Source organism: Ciconia boyciana, chromosome 6, assembly GCF_034638445.1.
Source record: "Ciconia boyciana chromosome 6, ASM3463844v1, whole genome shotgun sequence".
Taxonomy (NCBI): Eukaryota; Metazoa; Chordata; class Aves; order Ciconiiformes; family Ciconiidae; genus Ciconia; species Ciconia boyciana.
In genome coordinates this window covers 31,063,340-31,090,742 of record NC_132939.1, presented here as the reverse complement: position 1 = coordinate 31,090,742, position 27,403 = coordinate 31,063,340, and the positions used below count along the sequence as shown (strand labels likewise).

Here is a 27,403-nt window from a genome sequence, read left to right as displayed (position 1 = left end):
GGGAAAGTAAAGGGCCAAGGACCAGGCTCAGATGGGGTGATGTTTGGACAGGAGCCAGCACATTTGGACTTTCTCCTGGTTCTGGGGGTGACTGGGGGAGGGCAGGACACTGTCTGCTGGTGCTTTTCTTGCTGGGATGGAGCTGCCTTTATGTCCCACTCCCCCAGAGTAATACCTACATCTCTCTTTCGGCAATAACAATCCCACTGGAAAGCTGCATGGGCAGCAATGAGCATTTCAAACTGGAACAGCCTGTTCCGTGTCCTCGGGCCAGGCAGCCTGAGTGAGCCTTCAGTGCCCTGCAGGCAGCTGTCTATCACCTCTGCCTCTGCCAGCTCCAGAAAGGGGTTCTTTCTCTTTGAACTTTTGTAACTGTGGTTTTTGTTTTGTTTTGGTTTGGCTTTTTTTTGTATTGTTATTATTTTTTTAGTATGCTATAAAGATAGCAGGAAAAGCACATGGAAAAAGCCTCTCCCCCCCCCGCCCATCCTTGCATTTTCCACTATACTGGATGCCACGATCTCTTTATTGGGATCACTGGATTGGACAGGCCTTCACTGATGACAGTTATAGGAAATTATGCATGGCAATGGCATTCCCCTGGGAACTTCCCTCTGCAAGTTTTGCTCAGCCCTCAGAGCACTTGAGGGTAACACACGTAAAAGAATCTTCTCTCTTTTTCCTAGTTTATGTTATGCATTTCACAGCATCTTGGATGTAATTCACCAATGAACACAAGAATTCCTTCATAAGCAAGCAGCAGCATGAAAAATTACACGTGCCTTTTTCTAAGAGACTTTAAAAAAAAAGATAACAAAATGTATTTGGAAGACATTCTCAGAATTTTTTTTTCTTTCCAAATAGTCATTTCAAGTGTCCTTTTAGAGTAGTTTCAAATGGGAATTAAGTATTTTAAAGGACCTCCTCCATGCAGATTAAAAAAAACCAAACCAAACCAACAAACCCTGCAGAGTATTGTAATAGAAGCATTTATACTATGAAAGATTGATTTGTCACAGATCATAGTAATGTCTGCCAGCAGTATGTAAAGTACTTCAGCAGCCTGGTTCCACAATCTGCCACTTGCTTTGCTCACTTCATATAGCTCAGATTTGTCCTCCTAATGAACAGCTTGAAAAGGAGACTCCGGACTTCAGAAAACCTCTGTAATTTCATGCTTAACCTGAAACAGCCATGCAGTACTATTTTAAAAGAAAGAGAACTATATGCCAGAAGTAATGAATGCCAAAGCCATTTGCTTCTGTTCAAGTAAAAAGTTAATAAATAAAATCTTTTCATCCATAAACTGGAAAAATATGTAATAAACCATATAACACTATGAGAGATCTTACACAGATGCCAATTGACGTAAATGCTAAAATACATTACAGCACAATATTGTGTTATCTTCTCAGTAGAAATGCTGCCTTTCAGTGAGCAGAAGAGCTTAATTTTGAAAGAGGACCAAACCCAGGCAATTCATCAGGACAACACAGGGCCTGTTATCACTGGAATGTCTTGCTTCAGTCCACTCTGTTGATTTGTGCCTTCTAGGCACCACAGGCCAACAGAGGAGCAAATGCAGTTTTCTTTGTTGGGTGGCTTGCAGATCTGTCATAGTATCTGCCTAGTTGTCAGAGGTTTGTCCAGTTATCACTGGTTCATTTAAGTGACTGGTGATGTGGTCTAGGAGATGGGCTGTATTTTATGAAACCAATTTATTTTGTTTGAATTTTAAGGGAAAACATACTGTATTATGATTTTTGTTACTCATAGTTAACCTGGGCAACCACTTGCCTATCGGATAAGGACAGCTAAATTAGAGGCTAGGTCCTAGTCTGTGCTTCTAAGAACTTTCAGCCTGATGAGATATAAAGAATTAAAAAGCTTTTAAGAAGGTATTGGTAAATAAAGTCTTCCTGTCTTAAAGTGTACAGCTCAAGGAGGAAAGTTGATATTTTCCTGCTATGGTTTTAGAATATTGGAAAACTGTTTAAGAAGGAGAAGATCTGAATTAACGTGAGACAAAGTAAGTTTTACTTGTCTGTTAGGCAACAAAAAGCTGCAATAGCTGTGGAGCATGAGCTAAGAGGTGCTTCCTATGCAGCGTAGAGTTCTAAGTTTCTACAGTGTGCTCTTCACTGTGATACCAGGGCAGTAGGATAGTCCCTTTCTCTCAAAATTTATTACATCATTCCCACATACATATATAATTCACACTTCAACCACGTTTCAGAGCAGTGATTCTTATTTGAGTCCTTGGAGCCAGGGATAGCACATCTACAAATAAAACATCTTTGCTCGCCACACAAAGAATAGCATTGAGGGATTCTTAACAGAATTCCATCCATCTACAAAACACATCCCATGGAGCCAAAAAGTAAGTATTTGACAGACTGTAAGATTTTTAAGTCCATAGACATTTTATTACATTGAGATTTGATTACATTGCAATCAGCTGCTACCACCACAACAAAAAAAAAAAGTATAATTTCAGAACAGGGTCTTGTCACAGGGTATAGATATGAAGTATTTTATTGCCACTTCTTATGCTCCCTGATCACATAAAAGTAATTTAATTCTGAAAAGTCAGTTTTATTATTAATTTTTCAGTAGTGTTTCTCAAGTAAATTTAGTGCCCTGCCTCTTTGGTTTTCTAACAGCTTTGCAAAACAAACTTATGTAGCAAGAAATGACATTCTCTGTTCTCTTTAACAGTGTATTTAACTTATGCAAATGAGAACTGTTACTCTCTTTTTCCTATTATTTCATCAATCATTGAGGAACAGGAATTAAGGAATTGGAAAACTGTCATCCTTTAGAAATAACAAAAAGTCTTAATGGTAATCAATATTTTCTTCCAATTCAATTTCTTTTCCTGTATGTTCTACTACAGTCATTGCTGTTTTTTTCTAAGGTGCCATAAATAAGCTGCTACTCCTTCTTCTTGAGGAGCCATAAATACTTTAGGTAGTTTTAAAGTAACTTATTTTAAATATTCCACTCACAGCAGTCTTGTGAAGCAGGACAGCGTTCTTACTTTACACATAAAGGTACCTCAGCTCTCTTGGCTCTGGATCATCACATTCTTCATAAATGTAACTGTTCTATCATTTTTAGACTTAGAAAAACTGAAAACAAAGAAGTGAGTTTTCCTAGATCACTCTTTGGCACATTTGACTGCGACCCAGAATACAGCCCTGAATACATGCCCGCTTACAGACATAGGCATCAGACCACACGATTCCTTCTGGCTCTCCCGTCTTGAGGACATTGTCTCCATTCTTTGCTTTAGAGCTGAACTCTGACTACAGCTGGGAATCCCAGCAACATGGATCATTCACTTTCCTTTCACTGGTCAAGTGTGGGAAAATTGGCGACCTCAACAGTGGAAAACATAACTACTTCCTCCCAGAGAAAGAGCGCATGGTAATGAGCGAGCACTCCCAGGACAAGACCAACAGGCCATGACTCGGGTAAATATAAACACAAATACACATATACGCACCTCACAGCCTATAAACTGCTCATAAATAGCATTATGAACTGAGAAAAGTGTATAAGCATAGGACTCTTCCTGTGAAGGCCACCACAGCACCTCTGCAATAACCATTACTTCATAAAGACATCTGGTCTAGTCTTGTAAAAATATATGTAAATCTTGAAGTAAAAAGCAAAGTTAAGCACAAGTCCTGGAGCTCATTATCAAGATCTATGCTAATTTTTCCCAGCATTATAAAAATCAAGAATTTAATAAATTAAAAATATTTTTCCATTCACAGTAGTAATGAGCAAACATTTCCATTTGTGATCCATACAGACATATCTATCTTCTGTATCACAAAACCCCCTATTATAGTTTATTATACAGTTTACTGTATTAATGAATAATGTATAACCGTATTATATAACATGTATTATACAGTATATTGCATATGTATAATACAATAAAAGTATATATACATATTGTTATACATTTACTATTTAATACAGCTCTGTAGCAATGCAGGTGCAGCTTCAGATCTTACCACGAAATGGTCGGGCTGTGTGGAATTCCAGCATCACAAAACTATAGGCTGTGCATTGACAGCTTTTAAGTCAAAGAACTTTGAATACTTATATTGTACTTCAGGAGCTCTGACAGTTTTTCATTTCTACTATGTAAGTTCTGAGCTCAGAAGATTTCAGTGTCCAGGTTTTATAAATCAGAGCTGAGGTCAGTGCCACCAGCCACGTTCTCATTGGGGAGAAGAAGAAAGCTAAGGTCCCATAGGTTCGCAGCAGGAAATAGCAGGAATAGACCTGCCAGGCCAGGAGGAGTGCCATTGCCAGGTGAACAAGCACAGCCATGAGACATCGGACGTGACGGATGTGAGAACAGAAGCTATAACCCTGGCATCGCAGCAACAGGCACCAGCACAGATAGGCCGTTAATGGCAGGTTGAAAAACAACATCTGAAAAGAAGAGCAGAGAAAAGACAATGAGCAAGCCAAGTGTTCTGGGTAACATACATGAGGGAATAGAAAGAGAAGAGCATATAAAACTGTCCTGTTCTAAGGCCTGAGTACAATTCTCAGAGCTGGAATCTCAGCATGCGCTTCCACGACTCTGCTGCTGATAGAGCTGTGGCTGCCTGTGCCTCAGTTCCAGGCCAAGCATTCCTGCCCACTCCCTTGCAGTGGGAGGCACTGACATGCATCTGACCTTCCTTGGAGCTGGTTCAGGGAGCTAGACTTGGCAAAATACTAGCACAGTAAAAAAGGAAGGTCCTTATGTCAGTTTAGCTCTTTGACCCAGCCCACTGTGGTGTCAGACAAGCGTTAGCACTGGCATGAGGGAGGGACCATGAAGGAGGCAACACTAGCTTGGTCTGGCTTAAATGCCAATGAACTACACCCTCTCTTTCAGACTAATGGCAGCTGGGAAAACTAGAGGGCAGGCAGGTCAGACTGCTGGGAAAACTGGACTGTACTTGGAGAGTGACACCTACTGATCTGAAGGGTTATTCAGTGTGCAAGGGCTGCCCTGGCCACTCGGTTCCTCTTGCTCAACCACTGCAACCTGTGCGTGAGCCGAGGACAAAAAAAAAGGAGAGTGGTAAATCTGTAGAGACAGCCACTAATCCAGATATCGAGGGAGTCCAAAGTCCAACATCAAATAGAGGGAAAGAGAAGCTTGAGAAAATAATGCACAACCTCCTTCCTTTCTGCCCTTTAAATTTGCAGAAAGGTAAGAAAGAGCTGTTGTAGTCAGGCATGGCCACTAATCTTCTCTATCCTTCCAAGACTCCTTTCTTTATAAAACTATTTTAAAAAATCAGAAAAAAATCCCAGAAGAAAGAAGTTTGTCAGCCTTAATTTTTATAAATATGTACCTGTAAAATCCCAACCACAAATGTCAGACTGCCCTGTAAGAAGGAACCACCAACGAACACCCCAAAGGAAAAACAGGCCCCCACCTGGCCATCTATCAGTTCACCTACAAACCATGGTCCTGAAAGAGAGGAAACCAAACATACAGCATCATCAGAAAATACAATATAGACATGGCCCTTTGTACTCCTGAGCACAAAGTGGTTAACAGGGGAAAATGACCTCTATTGCTTGTCTACAGTAAGAAGCCAAATGTTTTTATCTTCAACAAACAGCAATCTGATGAACGTTCCTGATGTGAAAATATCATGGTACACCAGTGAGTTGTGGCATGCAATGAAAATACTTTTAAGTTGGTTTAATCTCTGTGACAATTTTCAACACCACATATAACATTTTCCTTACGAGAGAAGTGAAAAGATAGATCCTTTCAAATGCTGGCCTTTTCCCAGAATTACAGTAAGACATATGAAAGACGGTCATAAACAATTCCAGCTTGGCTCAGCTTAGAAGTCAAAACGGACAGGCTGCACTATGTTATGCATACTGCACTGACTGCCAAGAAAGTAGCTATTTTAGTAACATATTGTCAGAGGAGAAATAAGCTAAAATTGTTAGCATCAGAGCTGAGATGTCTTCGTGACATGTCATGTGAAACGTACATTCCATATACTCATTTTACACCAAGGTACAACCAGATCTTACTCAATAAATAAAAACCAAATTAAATTTAAAAATACGCACTTTGCTTTCGGAGTAATTTAATAATTTAAGTGTTTAATTAATTCTAGGGCTTCTAAGTTAGGCTCTTACAAACAAACGTTTAGTCTCTTTGGACATTAACTTTTCAAGTTCCACATAGATTTTGTAACTTAAGTAGATGTTCCCCATTCTCCAACATGTTAGAAGTCTCATTTTTCAGCAGGATCTGATGTGTAATTTCAAAATACTAATTTATGTCCTCCAGTACTTTAGGTTACTTACCCAGAATGGTGTATAAATTCAGAACCAGAATGGAGTAATAGAAGATGTTTGTTTTACTGAAGACATGAAGGGAATATAAAGTCAGAGTACGTAATCCTGGCTTTTCTAAAAAGACAAGATTTAAGAAAAATACACTTGATTCAGGTTGCAACATGCACACACACACACACATATATATATATATATATATATAAAATATTGGTCTTTCTGAAACAAATCTGCACATTATTTACTCATGGTATTAAATAAGAAATAGAAAAATAATATTTGGTACGTCTACAGAACAAATGCAAGGGAATGCATTTCTACTATTAACTGTGATAACTGAAAGTAAGGAACTGATAAATGTAACAATCTATGTTAAAAACAGCAGAAGAAGCTGCCATTCTAAATGAGTACACTTACTGTATGTAAATAAAACTGAACGACCATTCTATACCCAGAAAATGAAGTTAGCTAGAATGAAAAACATGGAGAAAGTTCATATTAAATGAAAAGTAAGAGATTCAAAACAGTAACTGTGCAAACCCAAAAGGGCAGGTCAGCATGGACTAGATTAACTGGATTTTCTTTGATTAAATCTACTTAGGGAGATCTGATAGCAACTCAGATAAAATGAAGGCTAGGCGTTAAAATGGCAGCATTCTGACAAGTGTGTGATGTTAGCAAAAAAAGCAATATTCATTTTCTAACTGAAGCAGACAATTCATAGATTGAGATCGAGAGAGCCTTCCTATAAAAGCTAGCTTTTAGAGTTTCACCTATTATGTGGCTGCCCTTCTTACAAAGCATTAACACCCAGAGGGCAAGTTGCACCTTTGGAAATCAACGGCTCTAACAAATTTGTTCACTTGTAAAACAAGTGTAATTTGTAAAACATTTGTCATGGTCTACAGGGACCTAGATGATCACAGAGTGCTAGCTCTTCTCATTTTTAGCTGCGGAGTTCCATAAAGGGAACCAAAAATCTATTATTTTTCTGTGTAAGCAGTTGCTGTAGCTACCTCAGGATGCTACGTGATTATGAGTGTAAAGGAAGGGACATACACTGACATGAATAGGAAGGGAGGTGGCTTCCAGAAAAATCTCATTAGTAAGGTGTGGTTCAAACAATTGTTTAAAGGATAAACACCACAAGCTTAACAGTATTAATTTTAATTTACCAGATTTATCACAAACCAAATATCAAGTTGTGACAGAACTGGTCTTAATATTATTTTCAGAAAGACCCAAGCTTGTTCATGTTCTCTGCAAAGATTAACAAAAAATATTTTTGTAGAAGGAAATCTGTTCCTCCACGCGGGTGACAGAGAATTCTGTGCTAGCTGTAGTGAAACAAGCACACATACGGAACTAATACAAAATAAAACATTCCTTTCCCTATGCATTGGATTCTTTAGTGAGAAAATTAAATGAAACCTTTAGACTTCAATTAATTGAATTTTTGTTTAAACAAAGATACCTGATCAAGTTTTTAGTTTTTAATTTACTCTATTTGATATATTGGAGATTTTCTGGGTCCCCTTAAAAGCAAAAGAGCAGCTTCTGAGAACGCAATCAAACCCCGCAGTACTAGATGCAAAATGCATATGGTGATTAACAGCGCAATTACTTATATATTGTTAGCATACAGATAAATAGTAAAAAAAGTTTAGGGAAAATTAGATCCTCTAAAAGCCACAGACAAACATTGTTTCATACCTTTGAGTGCTGGTTTGTGGAGGTATCTGAAAATAACGAGCAAGGCGATCTGAAACAGCACAATCAGTCCAAAGAGCACACGAGCCTGAAAAGACAGTTTTCACTCTAAGCCAGCCCTGGAGTAGTAGCTGGCTTTGAGCATGACTTATGGACACTGCTAGAATGATACAAAGATTTCTAACTGAAACACATATTCAAAGCTTCATGGTGTCATTGAACTGAAGAGTAAAAAGAAACGTAACAGTTTCTAAGTTATTGGACTTGCATCTTACTGACTTGAATTCAGTTGGATGGCTGAAAGTGATAGACCTGAATCTTTCAAAAGCAGGTTTTATAAAACACATCCATTGAACAAGGGTAAATACACTTCCTATGTAAAACATTTTCGGAGTGCTGTGCTGAATAGAACTGCAGTTCAAGGCATTGTGGAGAATATTGGTTACGGATCAACAAAACGAATACAATAATTTTGAGCCAATTATGATACTATCTACAGTCATGTGGACTTTCCTGTGTTGTTCTATAAGTGCACCTAAACTATTATGACATGTCTTTGCATATACTGAGCTGTAACACTTCTGGATATGACCTGGAACTTACTGAAGACAATGGGAATGTTGCCTTCCTCTTTGCTAGAGCTAGCTATGAAGTCAGCAGCTGATATGAGACTTTTTCCCAGTACACATATTGCAACAGATCACAGTGAAGTTTTCTTTGATTTAAGGTTTCCTTTTTCTACTATCTCCAGTAGCTTCTTTTACATTTCTTGCTTGCACAAAATGTGTGTATACCTATGCCCAGAAATGGACAACTGTGACTAAATCCAGGAAGTCAACTGTTTGCATGGCCATTGCTGCACATTTACGTTTGAAGCGTGCAACCTGAGAAAGGAAACTTAAAATATTTGTGAAATTCCAATGGAGTCATATCTGGAAAAAGCAAAGTGCATTCAAGTCCACCAGGAATTAGGAAAATGCCTCCTGCAGTCTCTGGGGAAACCAACACGGAATGACAGCTGTTTTGCTGAAAGTACTTACTAGAACATAGTAGTCACTGAGAAGAATAACAGATGGCCAAAAGCCAAATCTAAGAGAGAGGTTTTCTTCCATAGCAAATATATGACCCCGCGTGCTAATTCTTCCTGAAGCATCCTAGATTGATATAAAATAAGAGAGCAATTAGATACCAGTAGTGCACAAAATATCTAGTTAAAGTTGCTAATTATCATTGCAGCTTTTTCTGGAAAGATCCAACTGATGCATGCATGTCTGGCATACTGCTGTATTAAATACTTCTACCTACAAAGAATTACTTACTGTCAATTTTGTAGTTTCAAGTAAATTGGTGATTGCAAGATCATAATCTGAAAGTGCTACATATGAAGGAGATCCTTTCAGAGATTCAGCAACTTGTGGAAGACAGTGACTATTTATTGGCCACCACCACCACTTGTTTTCCAAAAGCTCAATTCTAGATAATAATCCATCTTAAAATATTTTGAAGCTTTGTTGTGCTTCTCTTCTGGCGTATTTGCTAGAAACTGATATTGATAAACAATAACAGTGCTACATTTATTCAACAATTTGATATTTCTGCATGTGCAACACCGACACCTTATCTTCCAGTACATAATAAATGGTTTCTTTATAGCAAAGGATTCAGTATGTTTAGTGTAATTACAGCTGAGACAATATTTGGACAATCCCAGAAACAACGTACAGCAATTGAGTATTCATATTTTCTCCAGGTACTTAAGTTAACGCCTCATCCTCTTCACTTTCTGAAAACTATTCAATTACTAGGTGTAATAGTGATTTATGACTGGAGGGGAAAGGAAATTAATTTTTTAAAAATCCCATTCAGTTTTCTGATAACAAGCATGTATTTGCAAGCAAACTATTGCTATGCAGGCCTATATAGCCCTCTTCAAATGTTACTCAGTTTTGTGCATACGCTTTCATCATCATTAAAAAACCAAAAACCAAACCACTTATAAAATGCAGCTTTCCCAAGTAAAGCATCACAGAAATCAGTAACAAGCAAGGAGGTAGAACACTGGCAGTACAGAAAGGCCATTAGAAAAAAAAGCAATATTGCTCTTGCCCTGTGAGAAATAATGCCTAGCTGGATTCCACCAAGCAGGACAAAGCAGACTTTCCCATTACTATTGTGCAAATGTGCAGAATGTTAGAACAGTCTGATCGAGTTCTTCGAAGGCCACCTGAAGGTACAAAAATAAAATATAGTACCAAGAACAGAAGCATTCATTGAAAAATGTTTTTTTCACGCAGTAATCTAATATCAGTTAAGTCTAATGTTCTGGGATACAGAAACCATATTCACTGTCAGCCTGTAAGAGATTATGAAAAGAACTTAAAACAGATAATCAAAGACAGCATTCCAATCTTCCAGATCCAGTTCCTTTGCCTTCTGAACTAACATGATGCTAATTCCTATTTTCCTTGATCAAGCCTGATTTTTTTTTTCCCAACCTTAAAAGTTAATTGTTGGCTGTTACTCAAAATAATTTATTTTTGACCAATTACTTGCTCATCTGTCATGTCTTCTTATATTTCTCATGAAAAATAAGAATCCTTTCTTTTGTCCAGATGCTTTATGAATGTTTTAGTGCTCAGCAGTCAGTGTTTTTTCATTTAATAAATCCTTTGTTTTTTGTAATCAGACAAATATTGTCTGTTATCATGTATTTTGTCCGTAGTTATGTGATGCAGAAGAGTGATGGAGCAGACATGACAACATAAAAATTCAGTGCAAAGAATGCCAATGGGTACCCTACCTGGACAGTCACATCTATGTGATGGAACCCTTCACTGTAGTTTTGCGGGCTCCACTTCAGTACATAGAGAGGGCCAGACACCTGATGCGCATTCCCCAAGTGAACTCCATCTATATAGACTTTGATGGAGATAATAACAGAAGGAGAGAAGGCCAGAATTCTAAGGAGTAAATAAACAGCAAAATAAACAGGTTTGTTACAGGACTTACAGATTTGTCATTACTTCCTGAAGAGAAGTCCCTAAAGATTATGCTACCTTGTACTTAAGAGTTCAAAAGAGTTAGAAATTAAAATGGTGAAATATCTGTAACGTGGTAGCTCTTTCCTACAGTTAAAAAGAGAAGTTCTGTATGGTATTGTGCAAAAGAATAGAACAGAAAACTAGGCTGTGGAACAGATGAAAAAGTGGCAGAGATCCTCAGGTCCTGGCAGAAATAATCTTAGAAGTCTTGCTGTCAAAACATTTGCTAACACAAGTGGGATGCATCCTCCTGCACACACAGACACGTAATCAAATACTTGTAGATGTCTTCATTAAAAAATGCCAGTCTCTCTCTAACGTCCTTTGTTGTTGGGTGTGGGGTGTTTTTAGGGTTTGTTTTGTTTTGGTTTGTTTTTTTTTTTTTTTTTTTTTTTTACTTTTTGCTAGTCAGAATATAACCTCTCAGTCTTTGTAACTGAATTTATGAGAAATGGAGTGGAACTCAAGACTGGTATCACATATCTGAGATACCAACAAATGTAGTATCACTTAGCAGTGCTTATATTCAGAGAAAGTGATACTAATATAGACTCAATATATTGCACATACAATTTTTCATTTCTGGTAATACAAAAGGCATTACAGACCATGTTTCGGTCAAATGAAGGAGTCTCATATAGTTAATGGTGAATGATTCTACCAGTTCATATATTTAATATAATCATAAGAATGTTCAGATAAGGTTCTAAATAGGAAACTGGAAAGTAGGTAGACTTAGTAGGACACTGCTTCCTAGCTGAAAAGTATGGCAAACTTCTTTTGATTGTAATTCTGTGTATGCAATATACCCATATATTTCACACATATTGGTCTAACAGCAAATGTAAGATGTTGGAAAAGGCATAGCAATTTGAAATACAGATGAAAAAAATAAATAGAAAAGGTAGAAATGGAAAGATGGAGATATTTAAAACAAATATGAAAATTGGCAGATGCTTCAGATGTTTTAATGTATAAGGGATGTAAAACTGAAAACACAAGAGGCTAAGAAGTCCGAAGCGAATAGAGAAAACACAGAAAAATACATAGACAAAATCCTGAAATCAGCAGAGGCAATGTGAACACATGAGATTAACACCAAGGATTACATGTTAATCTAACTCTACCAGCTTTGGTTACATAAAAAAGTTCAACTGACTTTAGGGGAAATAACTGCTTAAATGAAACAAACATGAATTACTACTATATAATCTCCTTTTATCACAGACATGATACAAAGTCAGCTCTCAGGAACAATCTTCCAGAGAAAAGTGAATTCTGAGAACAGTGGACATATGCATTAAGAAAAAGGTTTTGTGTATATACATATAAATATAGATGTACATTATAACCAAGAAAGACCCCAACTATTAAAATATATAAATATATTGTGAAATCAAGAGATTACAGGGTACCTGATATGAGTGGAATAAATAATTTTGACTAGTGGTTCATGAGCAGAACTGCTGTAAAGGAAGGATTTGGGATTGGTGATGAGAACTACAGGCCATTCTTCAAAGTTAAGATCTGCGAAGCTAAGGAGGTCATGATCAAACGCAAGGATCCGGTACCTATAATGAAAGGAAAAAAATTTTGTTGATACAAACTACTGCATGCACAGCTAATTCCCATGCTTCCCAAGTTCCTAAACAGAACTTGTTTGATTTATTTTCCATTTATTCTCTTCTGTAGTTGATCCCATATTAACCAACTCTGCTGTATTAACTGTACAGCTGGTTACCTCTGATCAGGTTCGTTTTATTATAAATCACTGAAGCACCACTCAAAATTCCAAATGTCAAGATCTGTTGAATTTTGCACACGAATCAGATGAATTCGTTAACATAATGTTCACCTAAGTATAACGCACATTACTGCAGCGTCTGGGTAGGTACTCTAGTTACGGACAAAGACCCCAGTGTGCTCTCTTCCTGTATGCATAGAAGTATCTTTCTTAGGATTACTGCAGAATAAAAGCTAATATACTACTATACATTCCATGTAGCATCAGACACTTTTTGATATGCTGCTAAGGTAACATTTCTCAGGTAGACTATTTTTGTCTCTAAGATTCTAACAGCTGGTACAGAGCATGGGTATTTTGAAGTAGTGATGCTGAATTTTATTACAATTTATTTGTCTACTTGGAATACTAAACACATACTAAATGGACATTTAGATGTCCTCTTTTAAATTTCTAAATATCAAGAATTAATCCAAAAATCACTTTACTTAATTTATTAACACACAGGGAAAAGAATCCCAAACTTACACACAGAAACATTTTTCAAAAGCATTAATAGTAATAACCAGTCAGGCAGATCTAATGCTTCTTTCAAATTCTCCAAACAGCATAAAAGGGAATCACAGTATAACCAGGTAGGCTTCATATAATAATTTGCTCACATAGGGCTTACTTACCTCCTATTATCCATCCAGTCTCCCAGTTCGAGTTCCAGAGTGCCACCACGGTGTTGACTGTGCAAGGCTGGCATCAGCCCACCCATTGTATGGAGATGTCCACATAAATAGGCTGTGGCAGAACTAATAAAAGAACATAAGAATTGTGATTATTTGGGTGGGAAGGAAATACCACTGCAGAAAACCTGAAAAGTGACAGACAAGTATGTGAAGAGAGGCAAGAAATGTACTTCAGACTGAAAACATACAGGAAAAAAAGAAAGATCTTACCTCATTAATGTTCGTATTCCTGGGGCTGGGGAGATGATTGTTGAGGTGGGAAAATGGCCAAACCAGATAGTATGATTGCTGTGCAGACCTTCTGTTGCCATCAAAGATAGCTCTTTCATTTGATTCTGAAATGGGCAGGTGCATGAAAGACAACTAAACAAACCTGTTTAACATTGAGGCTATTTGGAAAGAATAGCAAAAGGAAAGCAGAAAGAAACTAATGAAGAATGCAATTAATTTTTTTAAATTTTTTTTTTTAAACAGAGAATACTCTCAGTTGCTTCAGGGATCTGTGCATGAACAAACTGTCCTACTAGACATATCCCTAAAATCTGATGTTGGAAAAAGAAAGTGAAAACAAGCTACTAAACACCTTATTTGCAACCGAACACAGGAAAAGTGCAAATTTAAGAAAGATATCGTTTAATATTTCTATCCTTTCTACCGCTTATTTATATAGTCAAAGACGACATGCTTGAGTTGATTTTACAAACACCTTTACCTTACAATTATCATCCCTACTATCTCTTGAGTTGCTAGATGGCCTTTTATAGGTACGACAGACCACAGAAACTGTGCACCATATGCTTCAGTCATTTAACTGGATGAACTATGATGCTGAATCTTGAAAATATTACTCAGCCATTACTGTTAAGTTAAGCAAAAGTAACACTTTACAGAGCAGCTAAAATTTCTCTCCTTTACTTGTTTGACTTCCAATATTAAATCAAATCAACCACTTACTGTCCAGAGAGACTCCCAATACCAATAAGATCTCAAAGGCTAATAGAGGAGGCAGGAAAACTAAAACCAGAAAAGAAGACAAATCCACTCTTTCACCATTTTGCAGATCATGTTTTAGGGTAACCCAGAGAACCACCACCATATTCTTTTCCCTCCTACCTGAAAAGAAATGCTGAAGGGCATGAATAAAGGAAACAGAAATAAAGGTATATTGAAAAAGAATGGGTTCAGTATGCCATTCTGGGTTAATATAACAGGCTTATTAAGTGAAATTATATTTCCTTTGCCTTTATGAATTTGGGCTTTAAGAATATTTTACCTAAGTCATGCAATCAAATCACTGATACAAGCCTAATTTATTTTTTAGATTCCTGGCAGAGGTTTAATTCTTAAAAGTTACAAGTATCTACCTTTACTTTCAGTTTTGTGCAAAAATCTGCAAGTGATGCTCTCTGGACTCCTGCTGCTGGGTAGTTAGCAAGCAAATGCTTGACTTACAGCAGCCAAGGTCAGGAGCTCTAGACTCAACTGCGTTTCTTAGCTCCTTGAGAGTTTGTCTGCAAATCTACTGCACCCACTATGGATTACAGTAAACAATGAGAACAGTACGTGGCACTCCTACATCACCTTTCATCTAAGTATCACCAAGTGCTCTACAAACATTTAATTAAATGTCGAGCCTCCTTTAGACAAGATTACAGGGAGAACATTTTACTTTTCGTTGAGGCCGTTATCACAGGCAAAACGTGACATCTGTTTACCAGAACACAGTAACTCTGTCAACACTTCAGAAGAGTATCTCAAGAACAATAGCATATCAACAAACTACAGAGAAAAATCAAAGGGAAGCAAAATGTGATCTAAGCTGATATGCGATTTAAACATTGGGATTAATTTTATTCTTTCAAAAACAATACCATGTAATTTTTATGGTCTCAGAAGATCAGACCTCACTTTCATAAATGACACATTTCTTTATAGCATTATCTTTCACATTATTTCATTGATAAGTGCAACTCTCTCATCTGTAATAGTAATGAAAAAAAGCATCTAACAAAGCAAAAAGGAGTGAAATTAGAAAGTTTGGGGTTTGTGCTGGGGTTTTTTTGGTGTTTTTTGGGGGTTTTTTGTTTGTTTTTTTTTTTTTTTTTAAACTTTACAGCATATAAGGAAATTATCCCTAAAGTCTAGCTAAATGCTAAGAAACTACTGACAGTGTTCTTAAAATGTCTAATTTGACACTTTTGTACTGGATTATTTCTTAAGAGAGAAAACACAGATACTCTATATGTTAAGTGACACATTCATTTTTCTAAATAAATGTCCCACATGCATAATAACTTAAAAACGTAAAGACTCTTTTAGATGAACACAAATCTTTCAGACAATTGTTCTTTATAAAAACAAAGAAAAACTCCAAACAAACCGCTACAGAAGTAAAACAGCCAGCAAAATGGAATGCCAAGACTTATAAAATACCATGTTTAAAATCCCGAAGAAATTATAGGGTCTCTTAGGGCCTGGGCTGAGTGTGGCATCCACGCAGATGAATGAATAGTTCCCAAAAGAGGTGGTGTGGATGTAATGGAAAGAGCCATCTTTACGCCAGGCAGAGTATTTCCTGCCAAAATGAAATGGAAATATTGCTGTTAGGAAAGCTTGCAGCAATGACAAAAATGACCTACATAGTAGAAGTGCAAGATTTCTTGCATTAGGTCTAGCTCCATCTTGTTACTGCAGCAAAGGCTCTTCTTAAAAATCAATGGCATTGAAGAGTCTGTACTTCAAAGAAGATGCATTACATGGGTCATGTGTTAAGACAAGCAGCAGGTTAGCACACAAACATTTAAAAAACATGTTAGCATAACTACACTTTCCCTGAGCAACATGGTACTGTTTTATGGATAAAGGATAGGCCAGCAGCATAAATGATGCAAAACTAATAGGCAAGATGATCGGACAGCAGGATCTTACACCACTCTTAATTTGCAAAGGAAAAAAGTTATTGTCTTGTGTTTATTGTTCATATCTGAAAGAATTTTTCAAAAATAATTTTTCCTTGCTTACCTAGAAATACCAGGGACATCAGTCTTGTCTCCACTATTTTGTTAGAGATCTCTTAAGTTACTCTGATGTAGAATGATCAGCTGTTGGCTAATGGAATAGGATTTTGAACCAAAGAAATATTGAACCTTTTCAGTTATTTTCCAAAAGATCCAAAACAGAGATGCTACGCTACACCACATCTTATAAATAGCAAAGAAGGCAGCATTTCCTCTTGCTTATTACCCTTTTTTGTTTCTTGACAAAGCAAACCTTAACAGTTCTCCTGTCACCTGTGGAATGTAATCAGAATTCTTCATTCAAAAAGTAAAAGGAGAGAGCAAAAAGCATTGCTGCCCTTTTGCACGTTACTTGATGTTAATTGAGCTCTTGAATCTTAATCGTAAAATACTCTGAGAGAGAACTGTAAACAGGGAAGGACTTAAAACACGTCAACTAATTCCACTTTTCCCCCCCCCCCATGGTTTTATGCTAATATTGGCTATGATAAATACATGTAATCATGAATGTATACATTGCTTTCTCTCGTTCCATTGACAACAGATATTTTCAGGTTTTCTAACTTCTAAAATTTAAGTGCTTTTGATACTTTATGCTAGATGGGAATTGCACGTATCTTCCACTGGCAAAGACAGATAACATTCCAACTAATGGTACCTAATAAATTGCTCAATTAAGAATTAGATTCTGTAACTACAATGATTGCGAGTAGATCTGAGATTAACTAAAACTTATTGGGTTTAATTGGGGGGGATTTTTTTTGTTTTCTTTCGGGTTTTTGTGTGTCTGTGTGTGTCTGGGTTTTTTGATTCTCCCTGAACGATATATGGAAGCTAAAACATCCCTGAGTTCAGATGATGAGTATAGTTTGAACACAGCCATCCAGAAAGCAGTTCATATCACTATTCCTCCACCAATCAGAATAAACAATAAAATTGCCAGAAAGGTTGACCTGAACAGAATAAAAGCCAATATATTAAAAACAAGTTTCAGATATAAATCAATACTTCCAATGCCATAAATACCCTTTCACAATGTTTATTTTTTCTGAAGTTAATGTTACCTTTATGAACATCATGAACTTCAATAAGAAACTGGAAGCTCAGTATCATAATCCTAAGATTTCTGCCTTTAGTCCCACTTAGAGTATGTGTAACAGTTGAATCATCCTCTGCTCATGCTGCAGACATAAAATAGGAACCCATGTTTTTGTGTAAAAATATTAATGTATTTCCATACAACTGCTGCCTTCTTTAATTTTAATACATAATGAACACCAAAATGTGGTGCTGAATAACTGTTTTCCCTAGCCTCTGTTCTTATATCTGCAAGCTACAGCGCTCTAAGGTGTACAGCAAAGAATGAATTATTTGTTCAGGATCACATAAAGGCAAGCAGATGGTGCCTTACTGTCGCTCAGACAAAAAAAAAAAAAAAAAAAAAGACATTGTCCTTTTGACTGTTTAACTTCGCAGGGGTCGGGGAGAAGAAAAGGCTTCCACAAGACTCCATTTCACTCTGCCATCTCCTTTCTCTCTTCCTAGAGTGTGGGATATTGACTAAAAATTTTCCTAATATTTATATTTTATTAATGCATCAGAGTAATAAAATTGTTCCTGTAAAGACAGTCCTGCCTTTAGTGATGCTTAACACCTTTTGAGGACTCTTAGTGCCTTTCTTCAGTCTTAGAAAGTATGATAAATCTCATTAAAGTTTCTTTATTTTGCTATGATGACAGACTATAATGAAGCAAAACCCATTATAAGAACACATTTGTTTAGCAAGAGACTGTTAATTAATAAGCAAAGACTTTTTCGCCTGACTTAGAAATTCTTAGGTTGGCTAAATTGCTTTGAAATTCCACCCTAATCCTTTCCAATCCCTTTTGCTATCAGTGCATCTTCAGTGTGGACTAGAGGCAGGTGATCCATACATCTTTCCAAACAGTAAGGTTGTCCAGGCCAAACAACAATTCAGGGATGATCAGGCAAATTCACTGGTGCTACATCTTCCCATGTGTGTCACTAGGACTCTCTGATAGCAGCCTTAAACCAGAGTGGAAGACTGATACTAGATTGTCATGTAGCCACAACTGTGGCAAAAGATATAGGGATGTGCACTGCACTAGTGCATCCAAAAGCCTTGTTAGCACCATACATTCATCCCTTCATGGTAAATCCACATGTGAATTCCATGTTCTCCTGCAAATGCAACTGCTGTAGGATCCTATCCCACAGAATTTATGGGAAAACGTATCTGCTCCTGCTGGGGCACAGGGAACTGAAGCAACCTAAACTATCAGAAGTTTAATCTGTGTTCTTAATCTGTGTTCTTATTCCAAAGTGGATGGCTTAAGAGCCTGAATTAAAGTAGAATTTAGATTTCCAAGTCCTCCTCCAGTTCCAAAGAGTCAAAGCTGAAAGCACCACCAAAATTATGAGACAAGATTTTGTGTTCAGATGTGAAGGGCAGGAGAAACCGAGAAGTTAAACACAAGTTACAACTTATACCTTTTCAATGTATAAGCAAAAGAACCAGCTGAATAGGAGAAAGTTTCCTCACCTATCTTCACATTTAAGTCTCAAGCGTGCTCCTCAAGAGCATTTGTCCCCCATCATCAACATCTGCCTTCTTGCTTCTCTACTTTCAGTTTTCTAAAATTACTCAGATGTGAAGAAATGGCTCAGATAAAATTTAGACCCATATGACATGAAAAGCCCTTTTGGGCAGGCAAAAAGAACATTAAAAAAGTGAAGTTTTCTCTTGCTTTCTTTTTATTTTTTCATCTATTTTAAGGAGGAAAAGCTTTCTTTGGGAACACTAGTTTTACAGAAATATCTCACACAACTGTTCTGAGGAAACTGAACACAAAATGCACAGAACATTTCCTAGACACAGGCAGATTTACAATATATTCAATTACAAAACACAGAGGGATAAGAGATAAGAAGTCTGCACAAAGAATTCTCTATTTTCTCAATCTATTCTGCTCTACTAACTGGCAATGGAAAGACAAAGGGAATAGCAAATATGATCCTGGACTATAGGAAAGTCAGTGAAATAGCTGAATATTCGTATGTATATGATATCTCGTATATATATATATATGATAACTGAAAACAGAATATTGTTTGGTGAGTTTGACCGTGACTATAACAGCATCTGTATGGTAAATAAAAGTACCTGTAATAATTCCAAACGCTATCCAGGTGTGGAATGTTGAATGAATCTGTAAGGGAGAGAAAAAGGAAATGAAGAAACTTTCAGATCAAATTGATCATTGACCTCTGTATTTTATTTCCTAATGTTGAGATAAAGCAGTCTCAGCAGGCACTGAAGAGCTATTTTTTTTTAAATGCATAATTGACAAGCAGACTGTCTAACTGTGCAGAGAAGACATTATATACTTGATGCAGTTGACCTAAAAGTGGGAATAGTTTTCTCATTTAAGTTTCAATTCAAAGACAAAAGCTGTTGTGGGAATGCAAATTGTCATTCAATGGCTAAAAGCTAACCATGTTTCTCCACTTTGGCCATAAAGCTTTTCAGAAGCTTTTTGGACTGGGTGCATGCTCTACAAGTAAGATCTAACTCATCCAAGGAAAATAAAAAGTAGCAATAGCATCAGAGAATAGCATGTGTCAAACACGCAGCAACTTGGGGAGGTCTGTACTGCAACTGGGGTCCACCTCTCCATTAAGGCTGGTAACACAAGCCTGATAGGGAAATGGGAGTAAAATGTCATATATGGGCTGTATATGACAAAGCATGCACTTTTTTTTCTCCCAGTGCTAGGCTATCTAGTTTTGCCCTTCCTGTAACAGCTGGCTTATATAGCCTACAAGGTTGTTAGCTTGTGTTTTAATGCTTAGAATGTAGTGACAACTATGATCTGTACAAAATTCCAGGTGTTCTTTCTATTCAAAAGAAACCAAATTTCCTTTAATTGCTGAACGTGTGATACTTTTTAACTTAAACCTGTGGGGGAAGGTCTATGAAAAGTAAATTGAAACCACTTCTTCAGTAGGGTAAGATTACAGTTTGCCCTTCCATTAAAAGATGGGGTATATAAACTAACGACCTGGAAACTAACATCTGAAGCTATGTTCTACCACTTGCCAGGCGAAAGCAATAAATGAAGACTCTTACTTCCCTGGTACTAAAACACCAGTAAGTGCCTGTAAACAAAGTGTGCCCTCAGCAGAGCAGAGACGTGGATGGCAAGCTCTTCTACTGACTCACAACCACCACTAACATGCTAGTAAGTACTAACACTTTATCTCTGTATTCTGACTCGCCTAAATCAGCTCTGTAATCACAGGAAAGAAAGAGATGTTTCATTTCCTTCTTACCATGATTCCCTTTGATGTCTATCCACTTGGTTTTTTCCATGACCCTTGATCTCTTCAGGATTGACTGGTAAGTTTTCCATTCTACTTCTACCTGCTCAGATCCCAGTTTATCTCTTGTCTTAGCATCTGTCAGGTCACCTGAAAGTGTACAAAGGTGAGATATAACTAGAGGCCTACACAGCTTACACAAATACTCTAACTAGGCAACCATGCAATCCAAGCCTCCTAGTGTAAGTGGCTGCAGGCCTCCTGTGTGCAATCTGGACATTCCCATCATCTGGTCCAAGAGGCTACTATAAGGGTAAATGCCTTCTAATGCAGATGTGGCAGCCTGTTCAAACATCTATCAACCATGTCACTGCAGCACTTTCACTAATGCCATGCCAAAGTAAAGAAAATTGTTATGCATTCATTATACCAGAAGATTCTAGTCACAGAAGCTTTGTTTAACTTCATACCTTCTTTATCGCCTCAAGCTCCAATTAAAGTTCAAACCATTCCCATTTCTGTTCATATAGTAAAACCTCCCTGCATTGCTAGTTAAAAGATGAATGCTAACTATTTCTGAACTCTTAACTTAAAAAGCAAGCAGCAGATAAGTAACTCTCCGTAGAAACAAAAATCCAGGTTTAGCATTAAGATTCTAAAGCCTTGCATATAGTAATGGCTCAAAGCCTTTTTGATTTGCTTGCCAAAACTTAATCCATTTCAATAGCAATAGGAAGCTATCAAATGAAATGGCGAGGCTTATTTCACCTGTCTTGGTATATGTTCAAACGGAAACCAGCAATGGAATCTTACATTAGTTCACAGGTGATTTTCATACAAATGAGCAGTGATTGTTCTCAGAGAGGAATTGGCTCTCCATGACTAATCAGAGACATTGCTCACTTCTGTAATTTCAAATAACGAAGAATGATGTAGAATCACTACCAGGAGGACAAGAAGGAAGGTAGCTGCTAGCAAGGACTAAGGTGTAGCAACAAATATTGGCAAAACAATATCTATATTGCATAATTACGTCTTTGTTACATATAATACACACTAAACTCACCGTCAGACTCAAGACATTGAACAAAAACTAATTCTCTTGAGTTGAGAAGTTATTCTCTTCTGCTTCTAGCAGTCTATCTTCAGCTGCAATTCCATTTCCATTGCTTAAGATACCTTAAGGTTTTAAAGTTCTCTCTTGAGATCCTAGAATTTTGCTTATTTGCTCTTCCTTTGACAGCGCATTCAACAGGAAATTCACACTTTTGAATTGCTTACCTGTTGCTAGAACAAGTGCTGGCTGAATTATATCAATTGTTTCAGAACAGAATTTTTCGAAGTCAGGAGCTCGTTTGGGATCCTGAAATCTACTGATATGAATATCTGACACCTGCAAAAGAGAAAAATGAAACACTGTCCCAAGCAGAGGGTTATTGCTGCCCGGGTTGTTCTGCAAAGCCAAATACATAAGAATGCAACATAACAGCAGTCATAGGGATTCGTATCAGTGTAAGGGATACAGGGAGAAACAGACGTGGATGGCTAGGGGAGAATAAAAGCAGAGCAAGCATATGATATTGCATCTCTAACCCCTAAAGTCACATTTACATCAAGAAAATTTCCTTAAATCTAAGGGCATACAATAATATGGGGAAATACTTAGCTATCTACAGTAAGTTTTGATGGCTCTAAGTGGCCTGTTGACTTTCAAAATCTGTGAGCTTCTGGTGCAACACAGTGATCTTTCTACAAGACAGAATATTAAGTAGTTCTGAAAAGCAAGAATAGGTTAAAGTTACCTAAGACGTGAAGCATACCGATAACTAATTTCGTACCTGGTGTGACATTTCCAGTATCTGGGTGGGAGGATTTCTAACATTCCCACACATTTTAATGGAGCTGATGAGCGTGTTTAGATCCCATTCCATGAAGGCAAAGATTGCCCAAGAAATGATGATACCACTTGTACATAACTGTAAAAGACGCTGTTCATTTCTGAACCAAACAGTCAAAGCCCTCACATCAGAAGAGCCGTATGGGGTGGGATGGGGAGAATAAGAAAAGTTAGTTGTTTTGTTTTGTTTTTTTTTTAAATATGGTGGCTTTTCAGGTCTGTCCAAAATAAATCTCGGGTGAATGCTTTCAATTCCACTTTCCATTCCACTTCAGTCAATCAATTAATAAATTATCCTCCTCATTTTAGACAAATGGTATTTGATGCTCAAAAACCAGTGAGCACATGCTCATGGCCATCTGACGATATCACTAACTGAGAAGGAAAAACATGAATTTTTACATTCAATTTAATAAACTTGGCTCTTGTAAAGTTTTTTCCTTTTTGAAAAATCCAGATAAAGTACTTTGGAGACAAAATGCCTTAGCTTCTACTTATTCAGTCATTTGAATATGTAGAAAACATTGCCTGAATACAGTTTTTTAATTCTGCTTAGGAAAATTACCCATTTGCTTATATGGAACTTTTGCCTAGATCAGAATTGGATGCTAAAAGAGGTAAACACTTTTAGACATAACCTTAACTTCATTTTTATTGATACATTCAAGCTAGTGTGAATCAAAGAGCACAATAAAACTACCTCAATACATCAAACCTAATTTAGTCATTGACAAGGATACATCATCTTATTTTGCTTCTCCTCAGCCTGTGAATTCATCCATCTCAGCAATCAGAGAAAATAAAAACTTCCATTGTTGCTGTCTCCAGATTCTTGAGCAAAAAGTCTTTACAAGAAACCTTACTCCTCTTCTACTGATAACTACAGGGAATGTAAGTTTCCAACCTTTTAGCAGACAGTGGTTGGGAAGCCTGATTTTCTACAAATATCTTCCCACTTTTTTCCCCTACTGTGATGTGAGTTTAAGATTTACAAAAGGCTTTTCTTGTAAGTTCTAAGAGTTACAGTGTCCCGGGCCTTCTGAGAGCTGGGACTAAGTTTCTGTCATCACTAAATATGAAGATCTTGGGAGTAGAGCTTCTCCCTTTTTTTTTTTAAATTAACTTCAAAAGATGTCCCAATAAAAGGGAAGTCAGTGGGCAAGGGGAAAAGCTTGCAATGCTCTTATTTAATTTCCCAAAATGTATGTAAAAGCCCACTTGCTGCATTTCTTCTCTCTTTCCCCTCCCTCTGACTGATGTGGAAACTTGGCCTCTCTCATTGCGTCATGGGCAGTAACTTCTATCAACATGGGTTGGAAGACACTTAAGGGTGAGGAGAAATCACCATCCACATTCCTTATCTAGAGAAGATGTGGCTCAGGAAAGGCAGGCATTAATGAGGGAGAATTACAAGGCCTACAGCAACAGTAGAATGCATCCAGCTGACAGAAACGGGAGAAAAATCAACAGTAAGCTTGTCAAATATTGAACTAGAGTGCCTATTAGGCACTGGGTAAGAAAGGAATTTCTGCTATAAGAAAGGTGAAAGAGCCATTAATACAAGATTATAGTACAAAGACTGCAATTTAGTTCCATTTAAGAAGAGACAGTCCTGTGGATGCGAGGAAAAACAAGGCAGGAATTTCTGGGGGCGGAACCGATCATCTTGAGCTCTGTTCAGTGACCGAGGCTAGACCTATGGAGTCACCAGGGAGCCTGAAGCTTGTTTCCCACAACATCATCAGGCACAACGCTGGATTTAGTGCTTGATTAATTTCCAAGTTAGGTCAATGATAAAGCAGCCGTTAAAGGGCAGGTCTGAAAGAGAACGTAACCACTTGAAAGTAAAGCCAAGTCTGAAATTAGCTGTGCTGTGACCTATCCTTGGGAGACTCCACTTGAAGTAACACAACCAGGGAGAACATGGCAAGAGAAGTATGGAGCTGCTCATGGTGCTTGTCAACATAGCTCTGCAGCTGCTATATGCTACCGTAGTTGACTCTCTTCAAGATAGCAACTCAAGATAGGGGCTTTATCTATATTAATTCAAGCATATCTCTCATCTCGAAATCTGTTCTGCAGTAAAGATAAGCCTTAAGTCACTTAAGGAAAAATTACTGGAAAAACTGACTTTGAAAATACATAGCAGTTGGAGAGAACAAAAAGACTAATAATACACCGGCTTATGCAGTAAGAGCACTGCCTGCAGCTAATACATTTAGGCAAAGTGTCCTTGAGTTTGGGAATAAAAGCAAAATAGTAAAAGCAGCCTGTTTGTTAGAAGCGTCACCTTGAATCACAGAAGGAACTGCACAGCAACCCCTGTGACATCTCAGCCATCGATTACTTGCAAGTGTGTGCACAGCTTGCAGTTAGTTATACACTAAGCGCTTCAGGAATGCTTTGGGGGGAAGAGTCAGAAAACAGGCCACAGAAGCACCCAGACGTGACAATTTACCTCCAAGACTATGCCAGGTTAATTCTGATTTTATGTTCAACCTGGAAATAAAGCTGTGAACATTTAACCTAACACACATCACTCTTATACTGGCCCAGGACCTTCCATTGCTAAAAATCCATGTAACTATTTTCTCAGCCACACAACTTTCCTGAGTTTTGGAAGGGGAAAGGGACAGGCAGAGCCTGGATTTCTCACTATGATATTAGATAATACCGTACCGGGTACTGATGCAATATAGGATAGTGTAATAATTAGGTGAGTTTTAATTACCTGCTTCTACCACGCACATCTTATCTTTTGGGTAGTCTAGCAAACTGGCCAAACACCTGTAACTTAGGCTTGACTGCGAGCCTCCGGGACAGCAAAGGGGGACGTTTACGGGAGAAGGTGCCACAGCTTCTCACCGAGTGCGGGAGCCCCGCAGCTGGGAGCCCCTCGCCCGCCCCCCGCGCCCCGCCGGCGGCAGCGCTGTGCCCCGCTTCCCCGCCCGCTCGCGCAGCGACCTCCGCCGCTACGGAGCCCCGAGAAGCGGGGGGTGGCCGCCCCTCAGCGCGGCGCCAACCGCCGCCTCTCGCGCCGGGCCGTCGCTCGGCCCCGCCTCCCTGCCCCGGCCCCACTCACCTGCACTACCCACAGCAGGTTGGCGGCCTCCGCTCCGGGGGCAGGCTGAGGGGCCCGCCGGCGGCGGCGCTCACCCGCCGGCGGCGGCGGCGGCCCCGAAGGCGTGTACCAGTCCAGCAGCAGCGCCACGGCGGCCGCTGTCAGCAGCCCCACAGCCAGCTTCAGCATCCCGCGCCGCGCTGCCACCATGCCCCCGCCCCGGGCCGCCCCCCCCCCCGCCCGCCGCCGGGCAGCGCCGCTGGCTTCAGCACTTCCGCGTCGCGGGCCACCTCCTCGGCTTGTCGGGCCGCCCCTGCCGCTCGTCTATGGTTGGCTCGGAGGACCGATGCCAGCGCGGTGAGGGGGTGGGCGCTCCCCTTCCTGTGGCGGTTTTATTTGGCGAGGCCGTGGGACCCGCCTGGGGCTTCCCGGCCGCCCTCGCCCTGGGCCGGGCAGCTGCGAGCGGCTCTAGGCCGCCCCCGTGCCCTGGGTTCTGAGGGCGCCCGCTGCCCCCTTAGCTGCAGGGGTGCCTGGAAGTGCCCAGGCTACAACAAAACAGGCCGAAACGTTACCTGAAATGTGCGGTCTGCACGAGCCCTTAAGCCGTTTTCGCCATTTGGGGGAAGTATGCACCGTAAGGAGGCCTCGGGCCATTTCTTCTGTCAAGAACGGTCGGCACAACAAACAGACGTACGAAGAGATGAGCGTCTCATCCTGCTTTCTTCCAAGTACAGCATATAAACATTCACTTTTTTTTTCCTGTCAGTATTTATAATTCTACCTGCTCATAAATCTAGGCAATTGACTCCGTTTTTGCTCCTGACATACTTAAAAAGTCTTTTAATGGTCTTTTGAACATGTTTTTTTCATATACACCATTTTAAACCTTACTATAGCAACTGTACAGTTTCATAATTGGTAAGTTATTCTTTGCTAGCAACTCTGTTTTCCCAACTGCTGTCTACATTTACTGTTGAGGTTTTTTTCTTACCATCTTAAGCATGAGTTTAGCTGAAAAGGCTTGTCACTTTACATCACTGTTTCCTTTGCTATTTAGTGTAGTATTCTCAAACAACTTTTCAGATAGAAGTTTCTAATTCAATATTGCTTAATTTTCATTATCTTTTATCATGTAATTTGTCATAGGACAAAGATTTAATTTTTAGCATTGATCAAGAAAAACACTTTTCAGATCAGTTACACTTTATTAAGATACTACACCCTTTTTCAGATGTTCTTGATAATTTAGCTGCTCTTTTGTGGGACAGTGTATGTTTGCTTTGTTTTTTTCAGCTGCCTTCCATCTTGCTTGTCTGCTTCCTACTTCCCCCCAAAGAACACCCCAAACAACTGCTTTTAAGTCACCAGTTAACAATCAGTAATTCCGGTGATCTTGGGGAGTAATCTTGAAAGGGTTTGCTTAATTTCTTCCTGCAGCTCTACCATTTTATTTTAGCTCTAGCAGGACCGCCAAGCTTAAGCATTTTGTCTCTATTAAAATTTATCTGAA

General features: G+C 38.6%; 1 protein-coding gene across 3 annotated transcripts; it reads right to left on the bottom strand.

The window, feature by feature from the left end:
• Positions 1-2,296: 2,296 nt before the first annotated feature.
• TMEM62 (transmembrane protein 62) lies at positions 2,297-26,110 on the bottom strand. 3 transcript variants are annotated; one of them, XM_072864851.1, is made up of 15 exons: positions 25,915-26,110; positions 22,217-22,328; positions 20,948-21,085; positions 19,779-19,824; positions 16,011-16,152; positions 13,788-13,912; positions 13,518-13,640; positions 12,512-12,667; positions 10,856-11,015; positions 9,096-9,209; positions 8,059-8,143; positions 6,358-6,462; positions 5,376-5,494; positions 4,992-5,062; positions 4,297-4,455 (listed from the first exon to the last, which is right to left on the bottom strand). In XM_072864851.1, exons 1-15 carry the CDS (start codon positions 26,101-26,103, stop codon positions 4,431-4,433), a joined length of 1,710 nt encoding a protein of 569 aa, XP_072720952.1. In that variant the 5' UTR covers positions 26,104-26,110; the 3' UTR covers positions 4,297-4,430. The 3 variants fall into 3 exon arrangements, with proteins under 3 accessions (XP_072720951.1, XP_072720950.1, XP_072720952.1); XM_072864850.1 differs by lacking the exon at positions 4,992-5,062 and having other exon boundaries at positions 2,297-4,455; positions 5,460-5,494; XM_072864849.1 differs by lacking the exon at positions 4,992-5,062 and having other exon boundaries at positions 2,299-4,455.
• Between the last annotated feature and the right edge of the window lie 1,293 nt (positions 26,111-27,403).

Coding starts and splice junctions, on each gene's coding strand:
- TMEM62 (XM_072864849.1), bottom strand. CDS start 26,103: ATGGTGGCAGCGCGGCGCGGGATGCTGAAGCTGGCTGTGGGGCTGCTG. Junction 12,668..13,517: donor GACTGGATGGATAATAGGAG/GTAAGTAAGCCC, acceptor CTTTCATTATAG/GTACCGGATCCTTGCGTTTG. Junction 5,495..6,357: donor GAATTTATACACCATTCTGG/GTAAGTAACCTA, acceptor CCTCTCTTTCAG/GACCATGGTTTGTAGGTGAA.